The sequence below is a fragment of the Siphateles boraxobius genome, unplaced genomic scaffold, assembly GCF_051911475.1.
Source record: "Siphateles boraxobius isolate OS27281-9 unplaced genomic scaffold, OSU_SipBor_1 9, whole genome shotgun sequence".
Taxonomy (NCBI): domain Eukaryota; kingdom Metazoa; phylum Chordata; class Actinopteri; order Cypriniformes; family Leuciscidae; genus Siphateles; species Siphateles boraxobius.
The window spans coordinates 8,680,412-8,696,866 of NW_027509219.1; the positions used below are offsets into that span (position 1 = coordinate 8,680,412).

Below are 16,455 nucleotides of genomic sequence, written 5' to 3' on the forward strand. Positions count from 1 at the left end.
TTGTTTTCGTCATTTGGTGTTGTTTATTTATCATCTGGTTTCGTTTAATTTGTTTCGGTTGCATTTATTTGTCACTTGGTTTTGTTTGCTTGTTTTGTTTATTTTTCATTTGGTTTTGTTTATTTGTCATTTGCTTTAGTTTTTTGTTTGCTTATTTGTATTTTTGCACTTTTCTGTTTTTTTTATTTATCAGTTGGTTTGTTTTGTTTTTATTTTCGTTTTGTTTATTTGTATTTTTCCATTTTATTTTTTCCAATTTTGTTTTTGTTTGTTTTATTTTTCATCTAATTTTGTTTGTTTATTTGTCATTTGGGTTTTTGCTTGCTTGTTTTTTTATTTTATTTTATTATATTGTGCGTTCTGGAAAGAAATACCAAGTTATTTGTGATGCTACATAGTAATATAATAATATAACACATCATTTAAAGTTGGATTATTCACCAGCAAAGGATGGAGCAACTGCTAAATAAAATTCCCATCCAATATAGGATGTTCTAGTTAGCTCATGTCATTATATAATGGATCTATATGTAGTTTATGTGTTGTCTGAATTTTATTTTCAGGGGAGTATTTAAGCGAGCATAATAATTGTAAACTGTGTGACTCAACCTGCTACAAGTGCACTGGACCTGAAAGTGAAGACTGCATCAGCTGCTTTTCCACTCGGTGAGACGTGAACAAGTCACTTGTTTCTTACAGCACCGCACTATATCCAAATACAGCTGTAGTGAGACTACTTTAAGGTGCAGTGTGTGGTGAAAAGATTTCACTTTTATATTCTTTGGCAGGTTGTTTGATAATGGGCAATGTGTGCTCGGCTGTGATTCTGGGAAGCACGAGAGGGATGGACAGTGTCATCTTTGCCACCACACATGCCTGGAGTGTTCAGACGAGGGGCCTGATAAATGTACTCGCTGTGGCAAAGGTAAACTGAGTCGTGACCACCTCGCTTAGCAGAGGAAAATTACAGGCTCTTAACATTTGTTTCTGTTTTCACACAGATAAGTTCGGAGTTGAGCGGTACCTCTTTGAAGAGGAGTGTCGTGAAAGCTGTCCAGGGGGTTATTTCCATTCTCCGAAGGGAACTTGTGATCCCTGCCCTTCAAATTGCACCGTGTGTACGTCCACAGGCCACTGTCTCCACTGCACCCCCTCCTACTACCCCAAAGACGGGATGTGTGCCAGACTGCTGTGTGGAGTGGGTCAGTTGCATCATACCTTTTCTAGAATGTTCCCAATGGTTTGCTTGACTTTTTCCATTGTTTCTTTTTTTTTGTGATTATCAAGGTTCTTATTATTTCAGTTTGGTATGTGAGGGAGTTTATTGTTAAAATATTATTAAAATTCTTCAGAAAATCAAATTATCTGATGAAATGTAGGCACAGTGTAAAAAAAACCCCGATGTTTTTTGCTTTTTTTGGCCAGTATTTCACTTTAAAGTTCCCAAAATTTCTTATTTTCATTTCCTTAATGCAAAAAAGATCTCATTCTCCTTACTGTAATGTGAAAAATAATAATGTACAAAGTAAATTGCTACAATTGCTACACTACTGTTAATTCTTTTTGAATATATATTTTAAAATGTAATTGGTAACACTATACTAACTTTGATTAATAAATCATTAACAAACATACAATGCTTAATGGAGTTAATATACACTCACCTAAAGGATCATTAGAAACACCTGTTCAATTTCTCATTAATGCAATTATCTAATCAACCAATCAAATGGCAGTTGCTTCAATGCATTTAGGGGTGTGGTCCTGGTCAAGACAATCTCCTGAACTCCAAACTGAATGTCAGAATGGGAAAGAAAGGTGATTTAAGCAATTTGGAGCGTGGCATGGTTGTTGGTGCCAGACGGGCCGGTCTGAGTATTTCACAATCTGCTCAGTTACTGGGATTTTCACGCACAACCATTTCATGGGTTTACAAAGAATGGTGTGAAAAGGTAAAAACATCCAGTATGCGGCAGTCCTGTGGGCGAAAATGCCTTGTTGATGCTAGAGCTGATAGAAGAGGAACTTTGACTGAAATAACCACTCGTTACAACCGAGGTATGCAGAAAAGCATTTGTGAAGCCACAACACACACAACCTTGAGGCGGATGGGCTACAACAGCAGAAGACCCCACCGGGTACCACTCATCTCCACTACAAATAGGAAAAAGAGGCTACAATTTGCAAGAGCTCACCAAACTTGTACAGTTGAAGACTGGAAAAATGTTGCCTGGTCTGATGAGTCTCGATTTCTGTTGAGACATTCAGATGGTAGAGTCAGAATTTGATGTAAACAGAATGAGAACATGGATCCATCATGCCTTGTTACCACTGTGCAGGCTGGTGGTGCTGGTGTAATGGTGTGGGGGATGTTTTCTTGGCACAGTTTAGGCCCCCTTAGTGCCAATTGGGCATCGTTTAAATGCCACGGCCTACCTGAGCATTGTTTCTGACCATGTCCATCCCTTTATGGCCACCATGTACCCATCCTCTGATGGCTACTTCTAGCAGGATAATGCACCATGTCACAAAACTCGAATCATTTCAAATTGGTTGCTTGAACATGACAATGAGTTCACTGTACTAAAATGGCCCCCACAGTCACCAGATCTCAACCCAACAGAGCATCTTTGGGATGTGGTGGAACGGGAGCTTCGTGCCCTGGATGTGCATCCCACAAATCTCCATCAACTGCAAGATGCTATCCTATCAATATGGGCCAACATTTCTAAAGAATGCTTACAGCACCTTGTTGAATCAATGTCACGTAGAATTAAGGCAGTTCTGAAGGTGAAAGGGGGTCAAAGACAATATTAGTATGGTGTTCCTAATAATCATTTAGGTGAGTGTATATTCAAATAGCAAGAAATATGAGATAATGTTTACTAATGATGAACTGATTAATGGTTCATTATTTAATGTTTAGTTTCATGTTTAAGTATTGCATTTTTTTATTTGTATATTCAAACATTTATTTTAAACATCAATCTCATAAGATTATTTATTGCAGTTGTAATTTAATTTGATGGGTAACAGCCCTATAGTGTCTTATTATTATAACTGAATTTATTGATCAAATGTAAGAATTTGACATGAAAGATGATGCATACATTTAATAAGGTAATAAAAATTCTCTTTTATATAAATAAATAACACTCTGGGGTAAATATCACAAATATGAAGATTTTAGTATTTAAAATTGAAAGTTTTGCTTCAGAATAAATATATTTACAATACCAAAAAATCCCCCCCTCCCGTACATGATGCAGTACATACAATTTGCTATGTACTACTATACCTGATAGGACCCAAGTCTTATGTAAAAAAAAAAAAGAAACAAAGAAAAAAAAAGTCCATTGTTAGTGTTGATATTCTATTGCAAAACACTTTTGCTGCTATTGAGGTGTGATACGGGTAAAGGTTATGGACAGGTTTGGTGCTCCGGGTACGTTTAAGGATTGGTTAGGGGTTCAACAGTGTACAGGGGTCAGTTTCATTACTGTAAATGAACACTGTTCAAACTTTATATTACATTGTTTTGATAGATTAACAAGTATTTTCTCCTGTTGATTGTATGATTCAAGAAATATGCTGTTTAAGGATGTAGTCAAGTCACCTTTATTTATATAGCGCTTTTTACAATACAGATTGTATCAAAGCAGCTTTACAGTGATACCATGAAAATAATAAAACAAAGTTTGTTTCTAAAAGAATATTGTGTCATCATCCACCTTAAGTAAGGCAGATCAATAATATTGTTGAATATTAAATCTCCCCAACTAAGCAATCCAAAAGGAAAAGACAACAGTGGCAAGGAATATACTATATAGTGTAGTGTTGAAGCAATAAAAGCGTGTTTTGCACCCGAATTATAATGACAAAAACAATGTGTTGTGTTTTTAGCAAGCATCTAGTTAAACTTAACTTCATTTATACAAACATTATTACAGTAGCTAAACGTCTATTGCCCATAAAGGTGCTAAATGACCAGTAGTAAACTAGTTAATTGTCGTGAAAGTAAGGTCACAAAATCTTAATGGCTCTAAAAATTAACTTTTTTATCTTTAGATTTTGCAGTACAATGTGACCAGGACATGTATTTGTTTGATTCTCCCCCTAGAGAGAAGTTTTTCTCTCTCATTTTGTGTGCTGTGCTAGATCACTTTAGCCTACATACATCTGTAAATCTAACTCGCTGGATGTTGTTTGGCTTCTCACGACACCCACTGCTGTAAATCTAATCTTCTTCACAAATGTGTTATCACGGTCAAAGATGTGCCGAGCATGAGGGAAGAGCTTGTCTGTAGAAGTCAGACTGAAATAGCAGCAGAAATGAGAGAGTGGGGAAACAAAAATTCGTATCATTAGTGGCAGACATGTTTAAACGGGTTCTGCGCTATGGCCTCCAGGGATAACACACACACACACACACACGCACACACACTGACACACACAGTCTTGTCTTCTTTTTCCTGTCTTTTCAAACTTAAACACACTCTTTAACTCTCTTTTCATACATGCTAATACAGACACATGATCTAGTTTTATGTACATCTGTAACATGCATTTTTCTTTTTCCATGTGCTCAATACTACTTCCGAATATGAAAGTGCTGACTTGTGCTGTAATGCTTGTTCTTGTATAGGTGAAGAAGCCGATCCAGATCATGAAGACTGTGTGACCTGTGAAGAGGGCTGTCAGCATTGCCTCACTGGTCAGTATATCATCATTTGGATGGAAGTGTGAACAAGGTTTGCTCTTAAAAAATTAAATTCATCACACCTTCAGCAAAAAACAGGACCTCTTTAGTCAGCATTAAGTCTTGAAAACATCTGATTTATTATTCTTTTTAACATTCAGCAGGGAATGAAAATGTGAGACCACATTGAAAAGCTTTAGTATTTCACACATTTTTTTTTTTTGGCACTATTTTGCACTATTTCTTCATTCTTGTTATTAACTCTATAAAGCTTACTGTATCATATTTGATATGCGAAATTCTAAGGCCTCTAAATTATCAACATGATCAAAACTGTTGTTATCTACTACATGCCTTCTGATTGATAGTTTTATTTAATAAATGGTGTTTATTTTATAAACTAAACATAATACATTTTTATATTGTTAGTAATATATATTTTTTTTTGTGGAAAAGTCATGTTAAAATGTGTATATCAAATATAAAACATCAGGATTATGAGGAACAAATCTCTCATGATCTCTCAATCATAATTGTATTGCATTACATATATTTTGTCCCCAGAACTAAAATCACAGAGCTTTGATCATAAACTAAACTAAGAAGTATTATTAGGATATATATATATATATATGTTATACTGCTATAAAGATCTCATTAATTTCTATTTCAAGCTTTCAGAATATTAGCTACATATTCTCACTATATCATACTATATGATCCATAAAAGCCTGATGTGTCGAATACGATACTTAACAAAAAATACAGAATGCTTTTTTTTTATATATATACACACACACACGCACACACACGCACACACACACACACACACACGCACACACACACGCAAACATTCTAGTATAGCTTCTCAAGGGACAATACTGTAGAAATTAATCTTGGATATATTTTAGAGTAGTCAATGTGCTGCTTGTATAGCAGTATATATTTACTGTCCTCTGAAAATAACTCATACAGCCATTATCGTCAAAATAGCTGGCAATAAAAGTGAGTACACCCTACGTGATAATAGCTGTGCGTTGTTTAACCATGCAAAGCCACATGTCATATTCATCCTTTTAAAGTTTTTGTCTGCTTGACAGGACCATACAAATGTGTGTATCTTGTATTAGAGCAGTTAAAATTTGTGCTTTGAGTACAATTCTCTCATACTGACCACTGGATGTTCAATATGGCACCTCATGGCAAAGAACTCTCTAAGGATTTGAGAATTAGAATTATTGCTCTCCACAAAGTTGACCTAGGCTATAAGAAGATTGGTAGCGGCCTGAAACTGAGTTGCAGTACAGGCCAGGGTCATACAGAGGTTTCCCACTTGGAACAGGCCTCGCAAGGGTCAATCAAAGAAGTTGAGACCTCGTGCTGTGCATGATCGTGCCAGCATTGCTTCAGAGGTCGCAGAAGCGGAAGGTCAGCTTGTCAGTGCTCAGACCATACGCCGCACACTGCAACAAGTCGGTTTGCATGGCCGTCATCCCAGAAGGAAGCCTCTTTTGAAGCTGGCTGACAAGAAAGCCCACAAACAGTTTGCTGAAAGCAAATGGCTTGGTCTGATGAGACTAAGATAAGCTTGTTTGGCTCAGAGGGTGTCCAGCATGTGTGGCGATGCCCTGGTGAGGAGTACCAAGAAAAGTGTGTCCTGCCTACAGTGAAGCATGGTGGTGGTAGCATCATGGTCTGAGGCTGCATGAGTGCTGCTGGTACTGGGGAGCTGAGCTTCATTCTGGGAAACATGGATTCCAACATGTACTGCGACATTCTGAAGCAGAACATGAAGCTCTTTCTTCAGAAACTGGGCCGAACGGCATGATAACGACCCCAAACACACCGCCAAATGACAACTGCCTTGCTGAGGAAGCTGAAGCTGAAGGTGATGGAGTGGCCAAGTATGTCTCCAGAACTGAACCCTATTGAGCACCAGTGGGACGTCCTCAAGCGGAAGGCGGAGGAGCACCGTGTGTCTAACATCCCGCAGCTCCGTGATGTCATTATGGAGAAGTGGAAGAGGGTCCCAGCATAACCTGTGTAGCTCTGGTGAACTCCATGCCTAGGAGGATTAAGGCAGTGCTAGATAACAATGGTGCTAACACAAAATATTGACACTTTGGACACAGTTTTGACATTTTCACTTAGGGTGTACTCACTTTTCACGTTTGTTGCCAGCTATTTTGACGATAATGGCTGTATGAGTTATTTTCAGAGGTCAGTAAATATATACTGCTATACAAGCAGCACATTGACTACTCTAAAATATACCCAAGTTTAATTTCTACAGTATTGTCCCTTGAGAAGCTATACTAGAATGTTTGCTGAAATGTTAGGGGTGTACTCACTATATATATATATTATTATAATAATACAAAAAGAAGCATTTTCACTAGGGGTCTCAGACTTTTGGACCCATTTTGCTGTAGCTGCACCAGTCACTTACTAGATGCGTGTGTAGTGCACAAATGATAGGGGTTGTGCCTGTCTCGCAGCTTCCCGTATCTCTTGTCATCTGTTGTAGTTGTTAAACTTATGAGTTTGTCTGGTCTGTGTCTCCATGTGCCTCCTGCATAGTCTACACTTCAAGGCAGCATTTTTTTTTTTGCCATCGTAGCTCAAAAATACTGTCTAGGTTAGTCTGCTCACCAGGCTTTGAGACATAGCAAGTCAGTGTGTCAGAAGATCAAGGTGGTAAAAACACAGATAATCATCTAACAGCCCGCAGCTTTTTGGCTCATTTAAATTGGATGAAACGATAAGGTAGGAGAGATACTTAACGTCTTTCTTTCCAAAAAAATAAAAAAGATGTGGAATACCGCCTGACACTAGAAACACAAAAACCTCACAATGGGAGTAGTTTAGTAAAATACCATTCTTCATCGAGCCACGATCTGTCTCCCTCTGCTGGTCAATGTACTGTTTCAAGAATAATGTTGTTGTTTTTTGAAACTGACAAGCACTAAAAGAGATGTTTGAAGCTTGAAACGGTAAATAAACGCTCATACCATCACTTCATTTCTTTTTCTGCCGCAGCTCAGTTAGATAAACAATGTTTTGCACTGACACAAAGTCAAATGAAAATAAGAAGGAAAGGGAAAAAGTTGTTCTGTTATAAATTATTAAGACCATGAACATGTCACAGTATTACGTTCTTGCATCGTGAATTGAAATGTTCAAATTGCATTTCCAGTCAAAGCTCCTAAATCACCTAGTCATTTCAGTATTCGCTCTTTGAAATATATCCCTGTTTCTGTGAAGATTGCATTAACAGTATGACTTTTCCCTCAGTGGATCCAGAGCATTGCATGTCTTGTTTACCGGACTATTACCAGTAAGTTTGCCTCATACTATTTGAATTAACGAGTATTTAATTGGTGCGTTGATATATTAGAGGGTAAGAGATTGTGTATTTCTGCAGGTTGAGATCGAGCTGTCACAAAACCTGCCCCGAGAGGACGTTTGAGAACAAGGAAGGGGAGTCGAGGAAGTGTTCTCGATGTGATGATCACTGTCTGATCTGTGATGCTTATGAATGTTTCCTGTGTGAGGAAGGCGTCTTCCTGTCAGGTTAGATGAGGCTTAACAAAATTATTTTTTACCCTTGTGCACCCTTATGGACATTTTTGTCCTTTTCAGTTTTGTTTTTTTGATCACTGTGCCTGTGTTAATGCTAACTGCATAAAATTTGGCACAGGTGTGTTTTTATTGGAATTTTACTATTTCACCGCCATTTTCTTAAAAAAATCTTTTTTGCACTAGCTACACAAAATACTCCCACTCAGCGCCTTTTGGGCAAAAATGTCCCCATTGAAACCCATTAAAACTGCAATTTTTAATCCCAGGGCCATTTAACTATAAAATGATGCAATCTTTGTTAAGAGGCTTTCATTTGGTTGACAAGGCTTCAAAATTTAAATTTTTACAATTTTTTTATCAGATGGTGCCATTTTTCCAGGTTTGGCCTATAAAACAAATATCGCTTTATTCCTGTTTTCTGCTTCGGCATATTATAGAGCCAATTGGATAAATTGTGCAACGATAATTGTGTGGGTGTGTTGGTATAGATGTCAGAGTGTGGTTTGTATGTGTGTAATAAAAAAAATGTGTGTGTATAGAGGTCCTTCTCAAAAAATTAGCATATTGTGATAAAGTTCATTATTTTCCATAATGTAATGATAAAAATTAAACTTTTATATATTTTAGATTCATTGCACACCAACTGAAATATTTCAGGTCCTTTATTGTTTTAATACTGGCTATTTTGGCATACAGCTCATGAAAACCCAAAATTCCTATCTCAAAAAATTAGCATATTTCATCCGACCAATAAAATAAATGTTTTTAATACAAAAAAAGTCAACCTTCAAATAATTATGTTCAGTTATGCACTCAATACTTTGTCGGGAATCCTTTTGCAGAAAGGATTTTACTGCTTCAATGCGGCGTGGCATGGAGGCAATCAGCCTGTGGCACTGCTGAGGTGTTATGGAGGCCCAGGATGCTTCGATAGCGGCCTTAAGCTCATCCAGAGTGTTGGGTCTTGCGTCTCTCAACTTTCTCTTCACAATATCCCACAGATTCTCTATGGGGTTCAGGTCAGGAGAGTTGGCAGGCCAATTGAGCACAGTAATACCATGGTCAGTAAATCATTTTCCAGTGGTTTTGGCACTGTGAGCAGGTGCTGAAAAATGAAATCTTCATCTCCATAAAGCTTTTCAGCAGATGGAAGCATGAAGTGCTCCAAAATCTCCTGATAGCTAGCTGCATTGACCCTGCCCTTGATAAACACAGTGGACCAACACCAGCAGCTGACATGGCACCCCAGACCATCACTGACTGTGGGTACTTGACACTGGACTTCAGGCATTTTGGCATTTCCTTCTGCCCAGTCTTCCTCCAGACTCTGGCACCTTGATTTCCGAATGACATGCAAAATATTTTTTCATCCGAAAAAAGTACTTTGGACCACTGAGCAACAGTCCAGTGCTGCTTCTCTGTAGCCCAGGTCAGGCGCTTCTGCCGCTGTTTCTGGTTCAAAAGTGGCTTGACATGGGGAATGCGGCACCTGTAGCCCATTTCCTGCACATGCCTGTGCACGGTGGCTCTGGATGTTTCTACTCCAGACTCAGTCCACTGCTTCCGCAGGTCCCTTAAGGTCTGGAATCGGTCCTTCTCCACAATCTTCCTCAGGGTCCGGTCACCTCTTCTCGTTGTGCAGCGATTTTTGCCACACTTTTTCCTTCCCACAGACTTCCCACTGAGGTGCCTTGATACAGCACTCTGGGAACAGCCTATTTGTTCAGAAATTTCTTTCTGTGTCTTTCCCTCTTGCTTGAGGGTGTGAATGATGGCCTTCTGGACAGCAGTCAGGTCGGCAGTCTTACCCATGATTGCGGTTTTGAGTAATGAAACAGGCTGGGAGTTTTTAAAAGCCTCAGGAATCTTTTGCAGGTGTTTAGAGTTAATTAGTTGATTCAGATGATTATGTTAATAGCTCGTTTAGAGACCCTTTTCATGATATGCTAATTTTTTGAGATAGGAATTTGGGGTTTTCATGAGCTGTATGCCAAAATCATCTGTATTAAAACAATAAAAGACCTGCAATATTTCAGTTGGTGTGCAATGAATCTAAAATATATGAAAGTTACATTTTTATCATTACATTATGGAAAATAATTAACTTTATCACAATATGCTAATTTTTTGAGAAGGACCCGTATGTGTTTGTGTGCTTGTAATATTTGAGAGAGAAAAACTCAATTGCGAATCTAAAATCCAATCACTGTGTGCACTAGTGGAGTTTTGCTAGCACCCAATGGGGAAAATCTGTTACTGCGCCCAAACAAACTCTTACCGAAAGCTCATCTTTTGAGATATCATCCTCAAATTTGGAACACAACTTGTTTAGATTGATGGCTTTGAATTTATATCAGTTTTAGAGTTCAACATGTTTCATAAAATATATATTCGATATAAAATAACGATAATAATGTTCATAAATAAATTTCATAAACTTAAACCTCTATACAAAATTTTTGGTTTGACTTTTTTCACTTGTTTAACTTGAGCAATAATCTGCCAAGGGTCCTCTTTAAAATGAGACCAAACTTAAGTCTTTGCTCCCAAGCCTAACATTTTTATGACAGTTTTTTGACATGGACAATTTTGTCCACTTTGTAGCTATGTGTAACTTTTTTTTGTTTTGTTAGTGTTAACTGCATGAATTTTGGCACAGGTGTGTATCTGTATTGTAATTTTACTATTTCACCCCCATTTCCTTTGAAAAACTTTTTTGCACTAGGTTCACAAAATACTTCCCTCCCAGCACCTTTTGGACAAAAATGTCCCCATTGAAACCAATTAAAACTGCAATTTTTAATCTCAGGGCCATTCAACTATAAAATGATGCAATCTTTGTTAAGAGGCTTTCATTCTGTTGGCAAGGCTTCAAAATTTTAATTTTTACTATTTTTTATCAGATAGTGCCATTTTTTGGGGTTTGGCCTATAAAACAAATATCGCTTTATTCCTGTTTTTTGCTTCGGCATAATAGAGCCAATTGGATAAATTATGCAACGATATCTGTGTGGGTGTGTTGGTATGGATGTCAGAGTGTGGTTAGTATGTGTGTTATAAAAAATATGTGGGTGTGTGCATGTGTGTGTTTGCAATATTGAGAGAGAAAAACTCAACTGCAAATAACAAATCTGTGCACTAGTGGAGTTTTGCTGGCACCCAATGGGAAAAATCTGTTACTGCGCCCAAACAAAATCTTACCGAAAGCTCATTTTTTGAGATATCATCCTCAAATTTGGAACACAATTTATTTAGATTTATGGCTTTGATTTTCTTTCCGTTTTAGAGTTCAACTTGATTTATAAAATATGTATTTTGTATTAAGTAATTTTCATGAATAATTTTCAAAAACGTATACCTATATAACTTTTTTGGGATTTACTTATTATAATTTGTTTACTTCAGCAATAATCTGCAAAGGGTCTTCTTTAAAATGATACCAAACTCAAGTCTGTGCTCCCAAGCTTCACACTTGTATGCCAGTTTTTAAACATTTTTGTCCTCTGTGTACCTGTGTGTAACTTTTTTTAATTGATGCACAAGGGTTTATATTAATTTTTTTAATTCATGCAAATCTGTATTGGTGTTCAGGTTTCATGTCTGTACTGTATGCGAGCGACGTGCGTTTGAAAGTGCCTTACCAGTCATGGTATTTTCAATGCTGTCCTTTTAAGGGATAGTTCACCCAGAAATGAAAATCTATTTTTATTTTCAGTTTAATTTTAAGTTTTAGTCTAGTTTTGTTTTATTTAAAAAAAATTCTACTTTCAGTTTGTTTGTTTTTTGTTTGTTTTTGGCTGCCAAAGTTAATCAGCAAGCAGGTATCATTTAAAAATGTTTAACTGCATTAAATGTCATTGTTATTGCTGTCTAAGTGGCATTTCAATGTTTAATGCAGGGAGTTTGTACAATTTTATAATACACCATCAAAACTCAAAAACTAGTTTTAGATTCATGAAAATGTATTTTAGTTTTGGTTCCCAGGTATGTTAGTTTTTATTTTGTTTTCATTGATAAAAAACTGCAGTTTGCATCCATGCTTTAGATCAGTAGTGAACCATTAAACCCTTACTTAAGCCTCTGGTGCTGCTTGCGTCATTTTTTTTTCAATGAAATTAATATACTAGGTTTTAGTTTGATGAAGTTTTTTTTAATATGTATATTTTGTATTTTTTGGGGATTTTATGGTACTAAATTATATTTATGGAATAGATATGATCCATTTATTACCGGTTAATCCCTTTTTGAGCAAGAATCTGAAAATGAAATTTCCAACTTAAACTGTTGTGAATCTTGAATGCTTTGGAGCACAGACTTCAGTTTGGTCTCTTTTTAAAGAAGACACTTAACAGATTATTGCTGAAGTGAAAAAAGTAAAGAAAAAAAGTTATGCAAGTTTAATTTTAATACTATTTTTAAATTTTAAATCAAATATATAATTTTCAAAACATGTTTTACTCTAAAAGCCATAAATCTAAACAAGTTTTGTTCCAAATTTGAGGTTGGCATCTCAAAAAAATTAGCTTTCAGTAAGATTTTGTTGGGCGCAATACCAAACGTTTCCACTAGATGAAATTCGCTTCCCATTTATTTCCAATGTGGTGATTTTTGACTGTGAAAAGTACAAGTGTGACTTTTTTTTTTCAGGACAATTTAACCTTTTCGAATCATATCTATGATGGGTTTTGTGTGCGCGTGTGTGTGTGTGTGTGTGTGTGTGTGTGTGTGTGTGTGTGTGTGTGTGTGTGTGTGTGTGTGTGTGTGTGTGTGTGTGTGTGTCTGTCTGTGTGTTCATATAGCAAGTTTCGTACCATTCTGAAAATTCGAAAAGAACAAAACATACAAATTTTCCGTCTAAAATGAACAAACAGCATTAGAGGTTTAAGCATTCATCTGCCCAAATACTTGTGTGTTTACTGAAATTCTGTCTGCCTGCAGATGGCACGTGCGTAGCAACATGTAAGGAGGGTTTCTATGGTGACGAGAAACAGGAGTGCGAGCCGTGTCACCACATGTGTCGGACGTGTGGTGGTCCGGAATATGACGACTGTGATTCCTGTGAAGATGACATGTTTCTGGAAAAGGGTCAATGCACCAAAAAGAGCGAGATCAAGTGTTCTGATGGAAGCTTCCTAAACCGTATGAAAGCAGTATATTCTAAAAATTCATTTAAAGTATTCATTATTTAAATAAAAGGAAACACATTATATTATATTAATTCTATTATATTAATCTTTTAAAATAAGCATGAGTCTTTATTATGTATTTTAATTTATTTTGTGTGTGTGTGTGTGTGTGCAGTTCAGGCTGAGTGTGAGCAATGTGATTCCTCCTGTAGGACGTGTTCAGGGCACAACAAAGAGCAATGTGATTCCTGTGAGAATGGTGAGTGAAACAAGAATGTGCTATAAAATCTTCTCCTGGTGCTCTTTGGATAAGAGAGAATTTTATTCCATGAAAATAGAAAAATGAAACCCAAGGCATTAAGGTTAAAGAATACACTGAGTGTTCATTTATAATATGATAAATTTGTGTTATGTGACACGATCAACTGATTTCTAAACATCACAATATATTTAAATAGAACAAAATACAGTTTGGCCAAAATAGATAACAATTCAAGAAGGTCACCCTATTCAAGAGATGTCAATTAGAAAAAACGCTGCTTTATATGATGAACAGGTCTAATTTAGGCTTTTATTTACATAAATAAACATTCATCAACCCACACATCAGTTGTGATAAACGGAAGCATAAGCATGTTCCCTTAACGTGCGAGAACCAATGAGGTTCATTCTCATGTTACGCAGCACGTTTGAGCTTCTGCAAGAACCAAGTTTGATCCGCAAGAAAGTTGATCTCATGCGTCAAGCAGGTTCGGTTGAGCCTCTGTTTATGTTCGCTGATCAATGGTTAAATGTGAATAAAAGAATATAATATAAACATTATGGATATACTAGTAATCTATATGTTGTCTACATGGTTGTTTGTCTGTCTATACAGGCATGTTTCTTACCAAAAGCCAGATGTGCGTGTCCGTTTGTCCACTTGAGACTCATGGGAACCAGACGAGTGGGCGCTGTGAAGATTGTTCAGCAGGCTGTTTGACGTGTCAGGACTCCCATCAGTGTTTGAAATGCAAAGATGGTCCACTCTATCTGCAGGATGGAAAATGTGTCCCTGAATGTAAAAGGTAAAAAACAGCACCATGGCGGATTGCTATTTACATGACGGAATTTTACAAGCGAAAAGAGGAAACGGATCTGCTCGTTCACAAGGTGAAAAAGTGCAAACAGACTATCTAAGGGACAAGCTGGATTCCATCATATCTTTATGTACACAATAATAATTTTTTACATTGTAATCCTTTTAATTTTTAACATTTGGCTAGTTTGTGTGCTGCTGCGCGTCCCTGTCTGTGTAATAAGCGAGTGTACGCTCATTTTGCACCCACCTATATGTGCATATCCTATTACTAATGTGTCCTTTAAATAAAATAAATAAATAAATAAATTTGCGCCTTTAGACCAGGTCTCAGTTGGTCAATGGCACAGTCTATTTCAGTTGCTTCAAAATAGCAACCCGCCAACAATGCGCCTGAACACACCTCGTTTTCAGACCAGCACGCCCATGGGTTCACAAATGCATCTGCTATTTAAACAACGTGGCGCAGCACATGAAAATGATAACTGCGTTGGGCAGAAACTAGCAAAAAACACTTGCGTCATGCCTGGCACTGCATTGCACATTTAGCTAATAGTACATGACAAGTGGTTATGCGAATCAAGAATCAATTTTATTGTCTAGTACTATAATACCTGTGCCGCATCTTAATTCATATTCAAAAATGTGTACAGTACCTTACGTTCCCATTACCGGCGAGGTCTATGTTGAAGTATGTGAACAGGAAAACAGCCACACATTAGCATACTTTTTCAATCACTGGTCATATAATATCTGTGGCTTCCTCGCAGAGGTTACCCAGAGGCAGATGTGTGTCACAGCTGTGCTGCGGGATGTGCATCATGTCAGGGGGAAGCAAGTCATTGTCTGAGCTGTGAGGAAAACTATCTGCGTCTCATACACGCCTGTGTGCGTCACTGCCCTTCCAGGCACTTTGTAAACGATGGAGTATGTGAGCTCTGTCAGAACAGTTGTGCCGAGTGTGACCAAACGGGCAAATGCACTGGTGAGGTTCTCAACATTATTCGCCACAGATTGATATTTTTTATTATCATTATCATTTCAGTTGGCACTACCGCTCTCAAACTTTAGTTCTTTATATTTCTCCTGCTTTTCAGAGTGCGTACAGTACTACTTCCTGCATGAGGATCAGTGTATTGTTGACTGTCCTGAGGGGTACTTTACAGATGTACAGCAGAAGCAGTGTACGTCTTGTCACAGTGATTGTGCAACATGTGACGGACCTGATGAAGATGACTGCACCTCCTGCAAGGCTATGTTATCGATGATTACTTATGTACGCTACAACGGAAAGTGCCTGTTCCGCTGCCCATCAGAAACATACCTGGAAGGAGATGAGTGTCGAGGTATAATACTTATTCTCCTTTATTTATGGGTTTATTGCCTCAAATTGACAAAGATAGTGTTGGACAGGAAGGAGATGCATGTGCCATGCTGCGAAACCAGTTTTGAAATGGTCTTATAAGGTCTAAAAAAATGTAATTGTTGTTATATTTTGACTGTTTCTTTCTCAACTTGTGATCAGTTGATCTTGTGTGTGTGTGTGTGTGTGTGTGTGTGTGTGTGTGTGTGTGTGTGTGTGTGTGTGTGTGTGTGTGTGTGTGTGTGTGTGTGTGTGTGTGTGTGTGTGTGTGTGTGTGTGTGTGTGTGTGTGTAAGAAGGGAACATTGAGAAATATGGCATGTAATTTATGTGATGCGATAGTATATGTAATTTAATAATATAGAAAATACATAGCAAAAATATAAAATAATTATCTTTTTTTTTTACAAAATTACATTATATAACAAAATCATTCTCAGCTCACATCATTCTCTTTCTATGAAACCTGTAAACTGCATTCACCAGTTTTCACTCTATAGCGGTTGACCAGAGCACTGAAATTATTTCTCACTTAAACTACAATCAAATGGATTTCCCCAAACATTTCGCGTCAGTCCTCTGCGTGGTATTTTATTCTTTTCTGCGCG

General features: G+C 37.3%; 2 protein-coding genes across 2 annotated transcripts in view; one reads left to right on the forward strand and one right to left on the reverse strand.

The window, feature by feature from the left end:
* Nucleotides 1-16,455, reverse strand: part of timm17b (translocase of inner mitochondrial membrane 17 homolog B (yeast)) — a 214,713-nt gene that overhangs the window by 194,791 nt on the left and 3,467 nt on the right. The window lies entirely within an intron of this gene.
* The window catches only part of pcsk5b (proprotein convertase subtilisin/kexin type 5b), an 83,426-nt gene that overhangs the window by 55,585 nt on the left and 11,386 nt on the right, over nucleotides 1-16,455 (forward strand). Inside the window, exons 21-31 of the mRNA XM_077223475.1 lie at nucleotides 564-666; nucleotides 789-925; nucleotides 1,002-1,202; nucleotides 4,646-4,714; nucleotides 7,994-8,036; nucleotides 8,124-8,272; nucleotides 13,220-13,420; nucleotides 13,583-13,666; nucleotides 14,285-14,474; nucleotides 15,256-15,470; nucleotides 15,583-15,831. Coding sequence (XP_077079590.1) covers nucleotides 564-666; nucleotides 789-925; nucleotides 1,002-1,202; nucleotides 4,646-4,714; nucleotides 7,994-8,036; nucleotides 8,124-8,272; nucleotides 13,220-13,420; nucleotides 13,583-13,666; nucleotides 14,285-14,474; nucleotides 15,256-15,470; nucleotides 15,583-15,831 — 1,641 coding nt within the window. The remainder of the gene's footprint in view (nucleotides 1-563; nucleotides 667-788; nucleotides 926-1,001; nucleotides 1,203-4,645; nucleotides 4,715-7,993; nucleotides 8,037-8,123; nucleotides 8,273-13,219; nucleotides 13,421-13,582; nucleotides 13,667-14,284; nucleotides 14,475-15,255; nucleotides 15,471-15,582; nucleotides 15,832-16,455) is intronic.